Here is a 16070-nt window from a genome sequence, read left to right as displayed (position 1 = left end):
ATTCCAGTCACAGGGCAGTCTTCCCCTGGGTATCTTTACATCATCTTCTCTTTGTGTCCAAATTTCTCCTTTTGGTAGGACCCCGGTCATATTGACTTAGGGCCCACGCTAATGGTCTCATTTTAACTTGATTACCTCCGTAAAGACCCTATTTCCAAATAAGGTTACACTCTGGGAGTACTGGGGGTTAGGGCTTCAACATCTCTATTTTGGGGGGACACAAAACAAAACCCATCCCCTCACAGAGATATATACAGAGAAATATATATTTTTATATATTTTATTGATTTTTTACAGAGAGGAAGGGAGAGGGATAGAGAGTTAGAATCATCGATGAGAGAGAAACATCGATCAGCTGCCTCCTGCACACCCCCTACTTGGGATGAGCCTGCAACCAAGGTACTTGCCCTTGACCAGAATCGATCCTGGGACCCTTCAGTCCGCATGCCGATGCTTTATCCACTGAGCCAAACCGGTTAGGACTATACAGATAAATATTAACCAACATTCTCTCTCTCTCTCTCTCTCTCTCTCTCTCTCTCTCTAAATGAATTAAATTGTTACATTTAATTAGACTCCACTTGCAATTTACTTTTGTGCTTGCATAGCTGAAGTTGTCTTGTGTGGCTTTGACATGAATCAGTGACTAGACATCATGATGCTGGGTTTAAGTATTCAAAGTAACTTTTAAAAAATTGTCTCAGGTTTTCTCTGATGTAGGTCTCTTAAAGTAGGGTTTGTCTGAAACCTAGGAAACCAATTTGAGATGTAGATTTGGATTTTTTTTTAAGATGTATAAAACATTTTTTTTCTAATTGCATATTTGATTATTGATGCTGTTCCTTTCATTCTGGTTTCTTCCTCAGGATATCCTTTCCTTACCAAAATAGCATAGTGCTTGGCAATAGGAGATATCCAAATGTTTGTCATACAAATTAATGAATATATAAATTATTTCAAAAGGGCTGATTGGTGGGATAACTAACAGGAAGTTGGACATACGGTTCTGAAATATTAGAAATAATGGCCAATGTAGATTTGTAATTTTTCTGTATTGGGGTGACAGGGGGAACTATAGGAGTGGGTGAGATCCTCTGGAATGAGAGTATATATTGGAGATGGAAGGTGGCAGAAGACACACCTAACTTTGGGAAGCAGCTTAGGCTGAGGAGCTACCTAAGGATGGAAGAAGGACACGAAGAGAATAAGGCAAATTCCCATTGGCTTAATGTGTTTATTGGCTTTCTCCCTTCCTTCGCCATTAGGGTTACGGAGATGTACTTCCAACTGAAAGAAATGAATGAAAAGGTGTCTTTTATAAAGGACTCCTTACTGTCTTTGGACAGCCAGGTGGGACACCTGCAGGACCTCTCTGCCCTGACAGTGGACACCCTAAATGTCCTTTCTGCGGTTGACACTTTACAAGAGGATGAAGCCCTCCTGGCCAACAGAAAGCTTCCTGCTTGCAGAAAACTTCCCCACAGCTGGAGCAATGTCATCTGTGCAGAGGTTCTGGGCAGCATGGAGATGTCTGGGGAGAAGAAATACCAGTATTACAGCATGCCTCCTTCTTTGCTGAGGAGCCTGGCCAGAGGCCAGCATCCCCCAAGAGTGCAGAGGGGACCCCTTGTTGAGACTGCAGACCGTCACAGAGAGACTTCAAATAAAAGAAATGACCAGGAAGAGCAAGAAACGGGAAATAGTATAGTTGCTTCTTGCCTTGACAGGCAAGCCCACCCAAAGCATGGCCACTTTCTTCTGGTCCCTTCTCATCTAAAGCAAGTTCCTTTTTCTGCAGAAACTGACTTGCTTCTGTCCAGATCACCTGTGGAAGCGGGTACAGGTGTGCTGGCACCTGAACAGGTCACCCAGAATGGAGTCCCTGTTCATCTGACTTGGCAGACCCCAGTTGTCTCAGCCCAGAGCTCAGTGGCTGAACACAAGGAGCATACGTACGAGCCAATCGTTCAAATACCAGCCAGACAAGGCAGGGGAGAGAAAGTTCTAACCACTTTGAAAATGACCTTCCCTTCCCAAGCTGAGAGCGTGCAAACTGGAGGTGGATATGTGAACTGGGCATTTTCGGAAGGTGATGAAACTGGTGTGTTCAGCATCAATAAAAAACGGCAAACCTGGTTGGCCTCCACTTGTAACAGTAACTCTAACGAGAGTCGACAATGCCAGAGGCAGATCTGGGGCAGATCCCTCCCTAATACCTCAACAGGATGGGCCCAGCCTAGTGATTGCTCAGAGGTGGGGCCAAGACTCCAGCCAAACACATCCCTTTGGATCAATCCTCTCCGCAGAGACAGGCCCCTCTTTCGGAGTCAGAGTTTGAGAACACACAAGGAGGAGAAACTGAAGGCCTGTAAGGTTACAAGTAAGATGTAAACACTTAAAAAAAAAAGTGTAAATTCTTTGCATTGCTACTATTTTTAAAGAGTTTATAACTTTTGGCTGCATTCTCATTCTCTCTATTCTCTGATCCTTCCAGTAAAACTGTAAAATAGTTCCCATAACATCTTAAACTTTGTCGTGTAAACGGTTTCCCTCACAGATTGTTCAAGATCTTCAGAGATGGGACAGTCAGCCTGGATCAAAGCAAAAATGCTAACCAAGGATAGGAGGTCGTCAAAGAAAAAGAAGAAAACACAGGGACTCCAGGTGCCCGTAAGTGCCTTGTATGTTTTTGGCAATTGAGATAGCAGCCAATCTTAGCTTGTTTTCTCTTTCATCTAAAGCAGCGGTTCTCAACCTTCCTAATGCCGCGACCCTTTAATACAGTTCCTCATGTTGTGGTGACCCCCAATTGCATTGTTACAAATTGAACATAATTAAAGCATAGTGATTAATCACAAAAACAATATGTAATTATATATGTGTTTTCCGATGGTCTTAGGCGACCCCTGTGAAAGGGTCATTCGACCCCCAAAGGGGTCGTGACCCACAGGTTGAGAACCGCTGGTCTAAAGTGTCATACACACAAAATAACACCGTGAAGATATAAATCTAAGAGTCATTAGAGTGGGTGTGCCACAATTCATTAGCTCACATGTTGAAGGACATTTGTTTCATGTTTAGTTTTTGGCTGTTCCATACAAAGCTGTTGGGAACATTTGCACACAAATCTTTGTGAAGATATATGATTTAATTTCTCTCCGGTAAACATTTAGGAGTGGAATGTCAGAGTCATATGGTAAGCAGTTGTTGTAGAAGATACTCCCAAACTGCTTTCTAAAGTGGTTGCATCATTTTACATTCCCACCCGTCTGAGTAATACTGTATGAGCATCCCTGCAATCCACATCCTCACCAATCCTTAGGGTGCTCAGTCCTTTCAATTTTAGCTTTATCAGTGGGTGTGTATCTAATAGTGGTTTTCATCTGCATCCCATAGTGATGTAGCGCTAGGTATCTTTTCATGGGTTTATTGGCCACCCATATATTTTTTTGGTGACATGCTTGTTCAAATCTTTTGTCCATTTAAAAAGTTGGGTTGTTAGTAAGTTGTGAGATTTACTTTGTATCTTTCAAGGAGTCTGTCCATTTCACCTAAGTTGTTGAATTTATTGGCATAAAGTGTTTATAATATTATTATCCTTTACTGTCGATGGGATCAGTAGTGAGATCACTTGTCTCATTCCTGATATTTTAAATTTGAGTTTTCTTTTTTTTGTCTCATGATCAGTTTGGCTAGAGATTATTTTTATTGATCTTTTTAAATAACCAATTCTTACTTTCACTGATTTTTCTCTGGGTTCCAGTTCATTGATTTCTGCTCTTTATTATTTCCTCTGTTCTGTTTACTTTGGGTTTAATTTGCTCTTTTTTTTTTTTGTAGTTTGTTAAGGGAGAGACTTTGGTTATTGATTTCAGACTTTCTTCTTTTCTAATATAGACAGTTAATGCTATAAAATTCCCTACAATAGTGTTTTAGCTATCCTACAAATTCTTTATTTTCATTTAGTGAATCTTCTTATTTATTGTTTGGAAGCCTTAGATCTGACTTAGCTATTCTATAGGACTTCACCTTTCATGGTTTTAATGTCTCGCTTTACTTTTCTATTCTATATATATATTAAAAATAATAATCTCAATGCATTTTAAGTATTATGTATAACTTTTATTTTTTAAAATTTTATTTTAAATTACAGTTTACAATCATTATTTTGTATTTGTTTCAGGTGTACCACATAGTGGTAAGACAATCATATATTTCCCCCTAATATGTCCAGTACCCACTGGGCACCATACATAGTTTTTAAAATATTATTGACTGTATTCCTTATGTGTACTTTATATCCCTGTGATTTTGATGCATTTTTTAAAATTCTCACCCAAGGATATTTTTTTTATTGATTTTTAGAAGAGTGAAAGAGAGAGGGAAAGACAGAGAGAAATATTGATGTGAGAGAACACATCTATTGGTTGCCTCCTGCACAAGCCCTGACCAGGACCCAGGCTGGGAGGAACCTGAAACCGAGGTACCTGCCCTTGACCAGAATCGAACCTGGGACCCTTCAATCTGCAGGTCGATGCACTAGCCACTGAGCCAAACCAGCTAGGGCTTGATGCATTTTTTAAAGCACTTCTGTTCTTTTGGGAATGAGAATCAGAAGCAAAGATACACATATTGAGAAAATGATGTGAAATTACCTTTTTGCGGGAGAGATTGACTTGCTAAAAAGACTCTGGGAAAATGCTATGAGTTGCTGAAATCCCATGACATAGAATTTAAGTAGGTTTATTTTTTGAAATAGTTAAAAATGGCCATATTTCAACGAGGAATTGAAACTGAGTTCAAGTACTAATAACATGCATTTTCTTATTGCTTTGTAGTTTATCAGTTTTCTCCATTTCTTCTCTGCCCTTGGAGAAATACATAGAGCACCATTACTATTGGCTACCTATTATTTTAATGGTAAAGGGGTTGGGGCTCATAGACATTAAGTAATTTGCCCAAGTTCATGTAGTTTCTAAGTGGCAGAGCTAGAATTTCAACACAAGTTCTTTTGGATCCCAGCCTTGTTTGTTTGTGTATTTTTCCTCTATCCCAGTAGTTCTCAAATTGTGGTCTCCTAGCAGCATGGAAACTTACTAGAGATTCACATTTTCCCTCCCCCAGACCCATTGAATCACAGTTCCAGGGGGCGGGACCCAGTGATCTGTGGTTTAACACAGTCCTGGGCGATTCTGATGCACACTTACATTTGAGAAGCCCTGCTTCCCACCCTGGTTCTCATTCGTGACTGCAATTAGGAGAGTTACCTGACGCTCGTGGACTGTCAGCATGAGTGATGGGAGCGCAGAGCTTCCTGGTTATTCTAATGTGCAGCCAACGTTAACAACCAGGCGCTTCACCAGGGTCCCTCTATTCATGTGACTCACTGTTTTCAGATTAATATCACTGTGTTCCAATGAGTATCTTTCTCTCCAGGTCATAACAATCGATGCCTGTTTTCAAGGTGACCAATCAAATTCAGAGCCAGGAGAAAGTAACATCTCCAAAGAAGAGGAGTGCAACAGGAACTGGCTGACAGTGTCCAAGTTTAGTCAGTTAAGTATGTAACAGTCTGCACTCTTGGATCCCCAAACCTCTGGTAGAGTCCCCTCAAGCTATGATCTATAGACCACGGGTGGCCCCTGATGTTCTTTTAAGTGGAGATGAGGGAATGAAAGGGTGGTAACGCCCTTTCTGGGAAAATAGCTCTTTTCTGTTTTTAATTTTTATGAAAGGAACAATATTTCTATGTGTTTAATGAATCTAGAAAAGAAAAATTAGGATTTAGATAGTTGTTTTATTCAGTGTTCATTTAGTCTGATTTGTGGGGGGAGGTTGTCTAATTTTATAGTCTTAAGGCTCATGTGACATTGATTTGGACACTTACACAGAGCTCAATGGATTGAGTTGTACTTGGTTATTTACAACTTCCCACAAATAATGTTCATTCCGTGGGCAAGTATGCCTTAAGTTTAATAAGCATAGTGTGTGTGAGGATAAAATATGGGTCAGCCAGCTAGGAATGAAGACTATGATCCAGGCATAGAATGTGAAATAAACCTAGATAGGTAAGATAAGGACAGACTATGAACAGAATTGAGAGCAGTGATCAGAACTTCGAACTTCTTGCATTAGATAACAGGAGAATTTACTAATTTTTAAATAGAAGGGACTATGTGAGTAAGAACTCATGAAGATTTAACATTATTTGAAATACCAAACTTAAGGTACAAATGGACATTGTATTGAAATCTATGTTATTATGCTTCTTAAAAGCTTCTTTAAGCTTGCTTTTATAGTTGACTAGAGGCCTGGTGCACAAATTCGGGCTGGCCGGGGGGAGGGGCTGAGGGCAGTTGGCAGGCTGGCCCCGCCTCCCTGGTTGAACTCCCAGTTGAACTCCTGGTTGAGGGGACAATTTGCATATTAGCCTTTTATTATATAGGATGGTTTTCAACCAAGGGGTAGTGGCCAGGGATGCTGCTAAACATCCTACAATGGGCAGCCCCACCCCCAACAAGGAATTATCTGGTCCAAAATGTCAGTGTCAAAGTTGAGAAACTCTGATTTATATTTTAAAAAATACTCAATTGTCTGTTAAATCACTGTGAATCAAGAGGCTCTAAGTGGAAAGAGACATTAGAAATTAAATTATTCAGAACAACCTCAATTTACAGACATGGCTTGAGAGCTTAATTATTTTGCCTTAAATCACACAGCTTATTAGAGCCCATAATTTTGAATATATCAAATCTCATACCTAAAGATATGATTCTAGGGCTAATTATAAATGTATTCATTTTATTTATTAATGTATATTTAGTATCTATTACATATTTTAATCAGTTAGCTGATATTTAGGTTATTATATATCATCCTTATTTAATTTAAGTTCTTTTTTAAATTGAAATATAATTGACATATATCATTGTATTAGTTTTAGGTATACAACATAGTGATTTGAAGCACATTGTGAGTTGAGAATCTTCATTTTTTGGAACCTGCCCAAATTGAGTTAATTTAAAAATAATTTAAAAATAAATAAGTTTGAGGGTGGGGAGGTGCCCTGTCAGTTAGCTCTCTTTAAATAAAAGTTCTGAGGAAATTAACAATGAAAAGGAAAAGTACACTTTTTAGCTTTTCCTATAGGTATTTTATTTAAATTGTAATACTCTGTTATAATTGCAACCATAATTATCATAATTTAATATTTTGATGAATGTATTATATATGAAATTTTGTGATTTTTCTAACATTTTTTTGTATCCAAACCAAGGATGGAATGGTTTATTTCTGGAAGTTCTAGGTTCCTCACTTAGTGTGGTTATATACTTATTTTTTTCAGCACAAAATCATTAGAAAAAAATACAACTATTACTTCCTATGTTTAGTCAAGGACTCTTAATAAGTATTATGCTCAGATTTAATCCAATCGCTATATGCCATGGACTCTGTAGGTATCAGGTATAAGTACTACTGCTACTAATTCTCATCATCTTTTTAAAGAAAAGTCTAAAAATTAAATGCATTTGCTGGCATTTTTTCTATCTTTTTTTTTTTGCGTAGCTCACTATGATGCTTGATACAGTTGTTAAGGAAGGATTCCCAACAATTTGGAACTAAAATTTCACATATTTTAGATAAAGCCTGGACGGTAGGGTGCAGGGGAAGGTGAATGTAAAAAATATACAGAAGGCATGTTTTATAGGACAGGTTATGGATAATTTAATTTTTGACTTGAGAGATAAATATAAATGTTATAAATAAATGTCAAGATAACTATTGAAGAATAGAAATAGGATATATAGCTTTCAACCACTTGAGAAAAATAAGGACAAAAGAATCTAAAACTTGCTCAAAAGAGAAAAAAAAGCTGTATTCACATTTAGATGCATACACTCTGTTCAGATCTTTCTATTTGAAAGCAACACATTTGCATGTATTCTCTAATTTTTTCCTTCTTTTTAACAAGGTCTAGAAGCTAACATATACCAGAAAACGAAAACCAAAGGAATGGAGCGGCATGCTGCACAGGTCAGTGATTATGTAAAGCAGTCTCCGGAGGTAAGACCTCTCACGTGATACTTTGTAAGAAAACATTCATGCACACAACATGACTCCTTGACTGTGTGTCTGTTTTATCTTTATGTCCCTTCATTGGCTTCTGTGTGTTACACTGAAATCTTTGCTTTGAATATTTGCTCAGTTTTTTTTCTCCCGCCCCCACATTTTATGCTTTGCTTGTTCTACTTTATGTAATTTGCCTGTTAATGCATTTGAAGTAATTTAGCCTGTGCATTTTTGGCATGAAAGAGAAAGAACTTGGGAATTTTTGGAACTCTTTTCAATACGGTTTTACCAGGTACAGCTAGAATCAACATAGAGAAGCTACTGGGAGACAAAGTTCAGCCCAATTCAAGGAGGAACTTTTAGCAAGTGGAGCTTTCCAAGGATGGAATGGTTTATTTCTGGAAGTCCTAGGTTCCTCACTGTGTGTGGTTAGTCACTCAGGCTGAGCAAACCTCTTTGCAGATGTGTTGGAGGGGATTTGGGCATGGCAGGGTAAAGGGCCCTCAGTGTTTCCCCAACACTGAGGCTCTCCTCGTTTGTGGTCTGTTTTCTTTACCATCCATAAACATGTGCCTGCTTTCCTTCCCATGTGGGAAGTGTGATCTAGTTAGCGAACCCAAGAAATCTAATTTTAGTTTGGTTTGCATATTATCTCTAATGTGGGAGCTATGTACACATTACCTGTATGAATGTAAACTAACAGCCTGAGATGTTCTTGAAGGAATGTAACCTGTGAAAGGTTTTATTTTTAAGTATATTTTTATTGATTTCAGAGAGGAAGGGAGAGGGAGAGAGAGATAGAAACATCAATGATGAGAGAGAATCATTGGTTGGCTGCCTCCTGCACGCCCCACACTGGGGATGGAGCCCGCAACCTAGCCATGTGCCCTGACCAGGAATCCAACCGTGACCTCCTGGTTCATAGGTAGACGCTCAACCACTGAGCCATGGCCAGGCTGTGAAAGGTTTTGATAGTAAAATGTAATATTGCTTGAAGGTAATTGGAGGCAGGGATCTGTCTGCCCTGTCCAGTCCTGGTTCTGCTACTTCCTAGGTTTCAAAGCTATAGGTATACATCCGTTAACCTCTGAGCTTCAGGAGCTGAATCTCTAAAATGGGGCTAATCTCTTAGGAGATTATTGATAATGGATGACAAAAATAACACCAATGGAAATGCCTAGAGTAATGGCTGGAGTGTTCTAAATTTCGAGAAATAATAGTTGAATCTAAATAGGAAAAAGAATGAGCTGATTTCAGGGTAAGGTTATTCTAAATAATCAACTGAAACAAAAGTCTACTAATGATAGGACATGATGTAATGATTGATGTTTCCTGTCAATGTTGACCTTTATTTCTTCTTGATTTTATATGTTCACTCTCATTTCTCTTTTAAAAATAATATTAGTTTCTTTTAAAATGTATTTTTATTGATTTCAGAGAGGAAAGGAGAGGGGGAGAGAGATAGAAACATCAATGATGAGAGAGAATCATTGGTCAGCTACCTCCTGCTTGCCCCTTACTGGGGATCGAGTTTGCAACCCTGGCATGTGCCTGGTAGGGAATCAAACTGTGACCACACGGTTTATAGGTTGACAGTCAATCACTGACCCCACACTGCTGGGCTTCACTCTCATTTTTGTAAAAACCTTTATATATTACATTTTCTCTTTGCTGTCACCATAAAAATAATTTCATTCTGTTAAAGTCCATCAGCAGATTGAGTTACTCATATTTTGTGCTAACATTATGCATCTTTCTAGCCTAGGTCTAGGTATGTTAAGTAAAAGAGAAATAATGAGCTATAGGAAGGGGGGAAGGATTGTACTTTGCAAGGATTGTGTTTTGCAAGCATGTTACTGGAAGCGTGGGGTAGGAAAATGTTGGGTAAACATGTAATAAATAACCTTTCCCTTCTGCTCAGGATCTGAGTAAAAACTCTTTGTGGAATTCCTGGAGCACCAACCTCAATAGGAACTCCCTGTGAGTATTTCTAAATGTCTGTCTTTAGCATCTTTGGCTTCTGTTTTTATTTTTAACAGGATTGGGAACACAGGCTTAATTTGGTCAGAAAAGGAGAAAAATAGTGTTTGTCCAATGACAGCATTTTTTTGATAGCAACAAATAAAAATCATTTATTCTCCATGTTTTTCCATTTCTGGCAACAAGATCTCATCTCAGTGCCTTTTAAGATGATAATGTAGCAACTGGTACTACAGCAAATTAACCATTTGTCTTTTCCATGTCAAAAAGCACACATGGAATAATGAGTACCACATCTTTTCTGATAGATAAGATTGTGGGACTTGCATTAAAGAGTAGAACTGATGCTGTCTTGCCTAAAGAAAAAGACTGAGACTAAAACCTGATTATGTTTTTTTTTCTTTAGTTTTAAAAATAATTCTTGTTTAAACATTTTTCTTTTTTGTTTATGAGGTTGATCTTTTTTATTTTTGGCTTCTCATTAACATCTTAAGTGTTTGTCAGGGCAGCAAATTTGAAAAATATGGAGATGGAGAGAAAGAAAGATCGGCGAGGCTGGGGGTGCGGGGGGGAAGGGGGACGGAGGGGAGAAAGTGATAGACACCTGGTTGTTGACTTGCGAATCCTGGAATTTTATTAGTAGTCAGAGAAATAAAATTTTAAAACGAAACGAGCAAAGATTATTCTATTTTATTTGTAGTGTTTTCTGGACTTTTCCAGTTATATCATCAAATTCACTATCCATACAGCCACAGAAGCAGAATTTAAAACCATCTATTCTACAAAGGGCCAGCTGCTACCAAGCAGGTGGGATGTGACTTTCAGGTTGTAGTCAGCTCCATCAGAGATTACCTTTTCTGCTAGAGCTTTTATCAAGGTCTGTGTGCAAGCCTGTCTCTAGACGTAAAGCACACGTGACTTTCTTCTCCCAAAGGTTCAATAGTTTGTGCACATGCAGAGTAGTGGGTTATTGCAGCATGAAATTAAACAATAATTGTAATTGTACTTTTCCCCCCAAGGACTTTACATACTGGAGATATTCTTTAAATGCATTTACTCAGACTTGCCCATGGCCACTTGTGCACTTGAGCAGGGCAAGTAACAATTTAAAGCTAATTTCAGCCTGTGAACATTTAGGGGCCACGTGGGCTAATGAAACTGATTTGTAGGTTTGTCTGGAGATATTCACAGACTCATTTGTAGGCATCTGCTTTGCATAGTTCAGGGACCCTTTAGTTCAATGATCCAGAACAACACAAACACAGTTAATCTTATATATGTTGTGTGATCATAGCTAATTAAAACCAAAAACCAACAACTGCTTTTCAGTTAGCTTAGGTCCTACATAGTAGATGAAGTACATGCATATTTGAACTATTTCTTGGTTGATAAAGATAGGGGTCAAAGGTAACTGATACTTTTCTGTCAATGAAATATATACACACATACATCCTATATAATAAAAGCCTAATATGCTAAGTGTCCGGTCATCTGATTGGCCATTCAACCAACCAAAGCGTAATATGCTAATGATATGCTAAAGATACTCAACTGCTTGCTATGACGTGCACTGACCATTAGGAGGCAGACAGTCAACTGGTTGACCAGTCGCTATGATATGCACTGACCACCAGGGGGCAGACTCTCTGACTGGAAGGTTAGCTTGCTGCTGGGGTCTAGCCAATCGGGACTGAGCAAGACAGGCCGTACATGCCCTGGAGTCCTCCCGCGGTCCCCCCTCAGCTGGCCAGTCTCCCGCGTCCCTCCCCGGGCCCAGTCATGCACTGGTGGGGTACCTCGGCCTGGCCTGCACCCTTTTGCAATCTGGGACCCCTTGGGGATGTCAGAGAGCTGGTTTCAGCCCGATGGTAGAACGACTGGTTGCTATGACACACACTGACCACCAGGGGGCAGACGCTCAATGCAGGAGCTGCCTCCTGGTGGTCAGTATGCTTCACAGGGGGAGCACTGCTCAGCCAGAAGCCGGGCTCATGGCTGGCGATCACAGTGGCGGTGGTGGGAGTCTCTCCTACCTCTGTGGCAGTGCTAAGGATGTCCAACTGACAACTTAGTAGGCCATTAGTCGGAAATCCCCTGAGGTCTCCCGGACTGCGAGAGGGCACAGGCCGGGCTGAGGGACCCCCCTGAGTGCACGAATTTCATGCACCAGGCCTCTAGTACATATATATATATGTATAGACTCTATATTGTTACTGTTTCACATACTTCTCCTTCCTTTGATCACTAAAAAATGTAAAGCATTGTCTAAACAACTTTAATTTTTCAACAGGTTGAGAAGTTCAAATGGAGTTGGCAGTAAGTTTTTGTATTTAAATATTTTTTTTGTCTTATCAGTGATAAGGTTCACTCTTCTGTTGAGACTTTTGTAGTTCTTGAAATTCTATCTATGACCTGTTTAATATGCAAAGTAGAAAGTTCAGCATAAAAATAGAAAGTTGAATGTCTTTCTCCAGGTACATCAGGGCTGATTCTAGTTTTGGATCACCTGTTTTTAACTGTGATTTTCCAGTTTTCTCTGTGAGTGAGGGTATAAGCACTGAGCTCATTTAGACTGTTCAACCACTGTTACTTTTTTACATGTTACTCATTAAGAACTATTCATAAGATTATAAGGGGATACCTTTTCCTACATTTTTTTCAGTAGGACTCTTACCCAGCTGGCTAAGTAGGGCCGTCGTGTGAGACAACTCCCTGGTAAAGCCACTCTCAGTAGCTAACTTTAAACTTCACCAACTCTGTGAGCTCTTTTCCATATTCTTGACCCCTTGATGCAGATTGGGTATCTTTCTCTTCTACGGTCTTGTTTCACTCTATTATTGGGTTTTCAGTGCCCCCTTTACAGTGGATTCCTTCTCCTCTACCTACAAACAAATTTAAGCCATTTTCTATACAAAAGAGGAAAATAATCATGCCCTTGATTTTACATAGCTTTCAAGCCGCCACTCCTTTTCCTCCCCTCCAAATGGGTTGAAACAGTATTAACATTTGCTCATCAGCCCATGGTGTCTGTCCCCACCACTCTACTGTTGTCCAATGCTAACTGCTAAGCCACATGACCTCTTTTTAGTCCTCATCAAAACAGTGGCATTTATATTGACCATTTTATTCATCTCCTAAGTTTCCTTGAGGCTACTCTTCCCTGGCTGTTCTTCTATTTCTTTGTTGTCTTTGTTGACTGACTTTTGGTTCTCTGATAGCCTCCTCTTCCTTCACCAAAGCTGGAAACCTCAGCCATTTACTGTGCCCTTCCACACCACTGCTCTTAGCTTTCAACTCTGTCTTCTGTTACCTCCACCTCCACCTCCACCTGTAGAAGCTGTCTGTTTTGCTCTCCCCCACTGTTCCTGCCTTCAAGCCTCCAACATTTATTTTCCTAAATAAAAAGCATGCACTTTATTTTGCCCCCCTTGATATTGTGCTAGTATCGTGGTTGTTTTCTCTCCCTTTAAACTGGCCCACATTCCTACTGGAATTATCTTTCTGAGCCATAAATCTTCGCTGCTATGCTTTCCTTTACCTCCTACAGGATAGGCTGCAAATTGCTTAGTCTTTCTTGTGATCTTGACAGCCTGGTTCCAGTCCCAGTTTCCAGGCTCATGTTCATGAGCCCGTTCATTCAATATTTCTGCCATACAGAATATGACCACCCACCTATTAACACCTCCACGTGGTGTCTAGAAGGCGCTGCAAACAAAATGCTCCACCTATCTTCTCCTCCATCTGAGGAAATAGTAACTCCATCCATCTGGTTGCTGAGGCCAAAGTCTTGTCATTATCTCCCATTTTCTCACATCTCCGTGTCTAACCCATCAATAAGTCCTTCAAAGAAGCTGATCACTTTGCTACCTCCACATAGCACTCTCCATCTCTTCCCTGGTTTACAGGATGGCCTCCAAACTACTGCTCTCTGTCTGTTTCCAGAGACAGCCAGAATAACCCCTCTAACCTGCAAGTCCTGTTGAGTCACTCTTTTGTTGAAATGGTGTTTCCTCTCACTCTTTAAAAGCAAAATCCAGTCTACAAGGGCCTATTGATCTACTCCTCCTCTTCCAACTCTCCAACCTCATTTCCTCTCAGCATAGTCCACTGGGGCCACACTTCTCTTCCTTAACACAGCAAGCATCGTCCGGGCCTCGGGGCATTTGCACTTGCTGTTACCTCTGCCTGGAATGCTTTTCATTTATCCATATGACTCTCCCCCTCTCTTCCTTTAGGTCTGTGTTCAGATTTCACCTTATCAAAGAGGTCGAGCCTAGCCACCCTGTGTAAAATAGTAAACTCCCTATCCCCCATTCTTTCTAACCCTTTTAACTTGATATATATGTAATACACTATATAGATTATATATTTACTTGTTTGTTTATTTTCTACTTCCCTTTACTAGAATGTAGCCAAAGTCTTCATCTGTGTTCATTAATATAATTTCTCTTGAGCATAGACCAGTGTTTGGTACATAGTAGGTGTTCAAAAAATAGGTACTGAATCAAGATCTCATAGCTCCTTCAGTGGTAAATCCAGGATTGAAACTTAGCTTTATCAGACTTAGATGCCCATATTCTTTAAAGTATTTCATATTATTTGTCTATGAAGTTTCCATAAGCTTCTGTATACACCTCTATTATATAACTTAGCAAACTGTATTGTGATTGTGTTTCACATGTCTTTCTTTCCCACTATTTCATATTTGCTTTTCTCTAGGGTGAGAGAGACATCTTATTCACATCTGTCACATCTAGCATTACATGCAGTGGGAACTGAATGCTATTATTATTATTATTATTATTACATGAGATCAGAAAGGAAGAGACTTTTCTGCTGATCCTACTTTTTACCAAGCACCCCCAAAGGAAGGGATTTTTGTTCCTTTTCTTATCCAGCAACAAGGAGCCGGAGAGATCTATGAAATTGTGCTCATTATGCTGCATACTCTACTAGGTATAAAGCAGTTATCACCATGAGACTGAAGTTCTCCACTTTAATTTTGATTTTATGAAATGGCAAAACTGTTGCAAAGGATTTCTCTGGAGGCTTGTAATTTAGGACTTGAGCACATAATAGAGAACCAGTTAAACCTGCAGGAGATGTTCCCAGCACACAGTCCTTCTGTAACCAAACAGATCCCTGGTGTCATATTCTCCACCCACTCCTTTGTTTCTGCTTATACCTCTTAATGTGTTTCATCATTTTGTTGTCATTTTAGGTCATGGAAGTAGTCTGCTAATAACTTGATATTAATAATGTCTTTATATGGGTACTGCATCTTGGTAGGAGCTCAGAGAATTGTGCTTCTGGGATGTCGTGAAGTGTGATGGGCAGCTGAGTGCCTTCTGCAACCCAGAGGTATAATTGGTTCAGAGGAAATAGATCTTTGAGGCTAATATTACCTGTCTTTCTTCAATTCCCTATATAAATATGTTTGGAGATATTGCATTGATGATTGGAAGCTGTCAGGATACCATGCACAATAATGTGGTTAAAGGGTATTAGGCAATCTTTTTCGAATACCGAGAAGCCATTCTGATTAACTTGTTCAATAATAACTTTGAAGGCAATATATTCAGGAGCATGTATTTATCTCCAGCCAAGTAATTAAAATGCCAATCTTCTCTATAATTTCAGAAATCTCAGCTTCCTTAAAAAGCCCTCAAGAGCCTCGCCATCATTATTCAGGTAGGATGCACATGCACTGCCACATGTCAGCTGAGCTAAACATCTGTGGTTCTGCATTTTTGCACAGAAACGTTGACGAATTTGTAGCATCAATATGGTTCCCAACTCAAAGAGTTGTTCACTCTGATGAGAAGAACATTTAGATTTCTTACCTTGCCAGTGACTTGGGAAAACAAGATTTAAGAGAATTTGGATTTTTAAAAAATTTTTGAAAAATAATTTTTTTTTGTATTGGCAAGACCATATCATGAAGGGGAAAGATGACCTTGAGATTGACAAATTCCTTATAAGCTCAAAGCCAGCCCAGAGGCAGAGCTCTCCAAGTTTTG

General features: G+C 39.5%; 1 protein-coding gene across 19 annotated transcripts in view; it reads left to right on the top strand.

Moving 5' to 3' along the window:
• TRPM6 (transient receptor potential cation channel subfamily M member 6) overlaps nucleotides 1-16070 on the top strand; it is a 121737-nt gene that overhangs the window by 83202 nt on the left and 22465 nt on the right. For 11 of the 19 annotated variants that reach the window (XR_002828733.1, XM_023752367.1, XM_023752368.1 and 8 more), the window contains 7 exons: nucleotides 1266-2380; nucleotides 2558-2670; nucleotides 5437-5560; nucleotides 7973-8064; nucleotides 9992-10050; nucleotides 12341-12366; nucleotides 15691-15741. Coding sequence is in view for 12 of the 19 variants with exons in the window: in XM_023752367.1 (XP_023608135.1) it covers nucleotides 1266-2380; nucleotides 2558-2670; nucleotides 5437-5560; nucleotides 7973-8064; nucleotides 9992-10050; nucleotides 12341-12366; nucleotides 15691-15741 (1580 nt within the window). In the remaining 7 variants the exon portion in view is untranslated. The remainder of the gene's footprint in view (nucleotides 1-1265; nucleotides 2381-2557; nucleotides 2671-5436; nucleotides 5561-7972; nucleotides 8065-9991; nucleotides 10051-12340; nucleotides 12367-15690; nucleotides 15742-16070) is intronic. The other 8 variants (XR_002828735.1, XR_002828736.1, XR_002828734.1 and 5 more) reach the window with 3 other exon arrangements.

The sequence above is a fragment of the Myotis lucifugus genome, unplaced genomic scaffold (genome assembly GCF_000147115.1).
Source record: "Myotis lucifugus unplaced genomic scaffold, Myoluc2.0 scaffold_31, whole genome shotgun sequence".
Taxonomy (NCBI): domain Eukaryota; kingdom Metazoa; phylum Chordata; class Mammalia; order Chiroptera; family Vespertilionidae; genus Myotis; species Myotis lucifugus.
The sequence above is the reverse complement of the archived record's forward strand: the minus strand, read 5'-3'. Positions and strand labels throughout refer to the sequence as shown.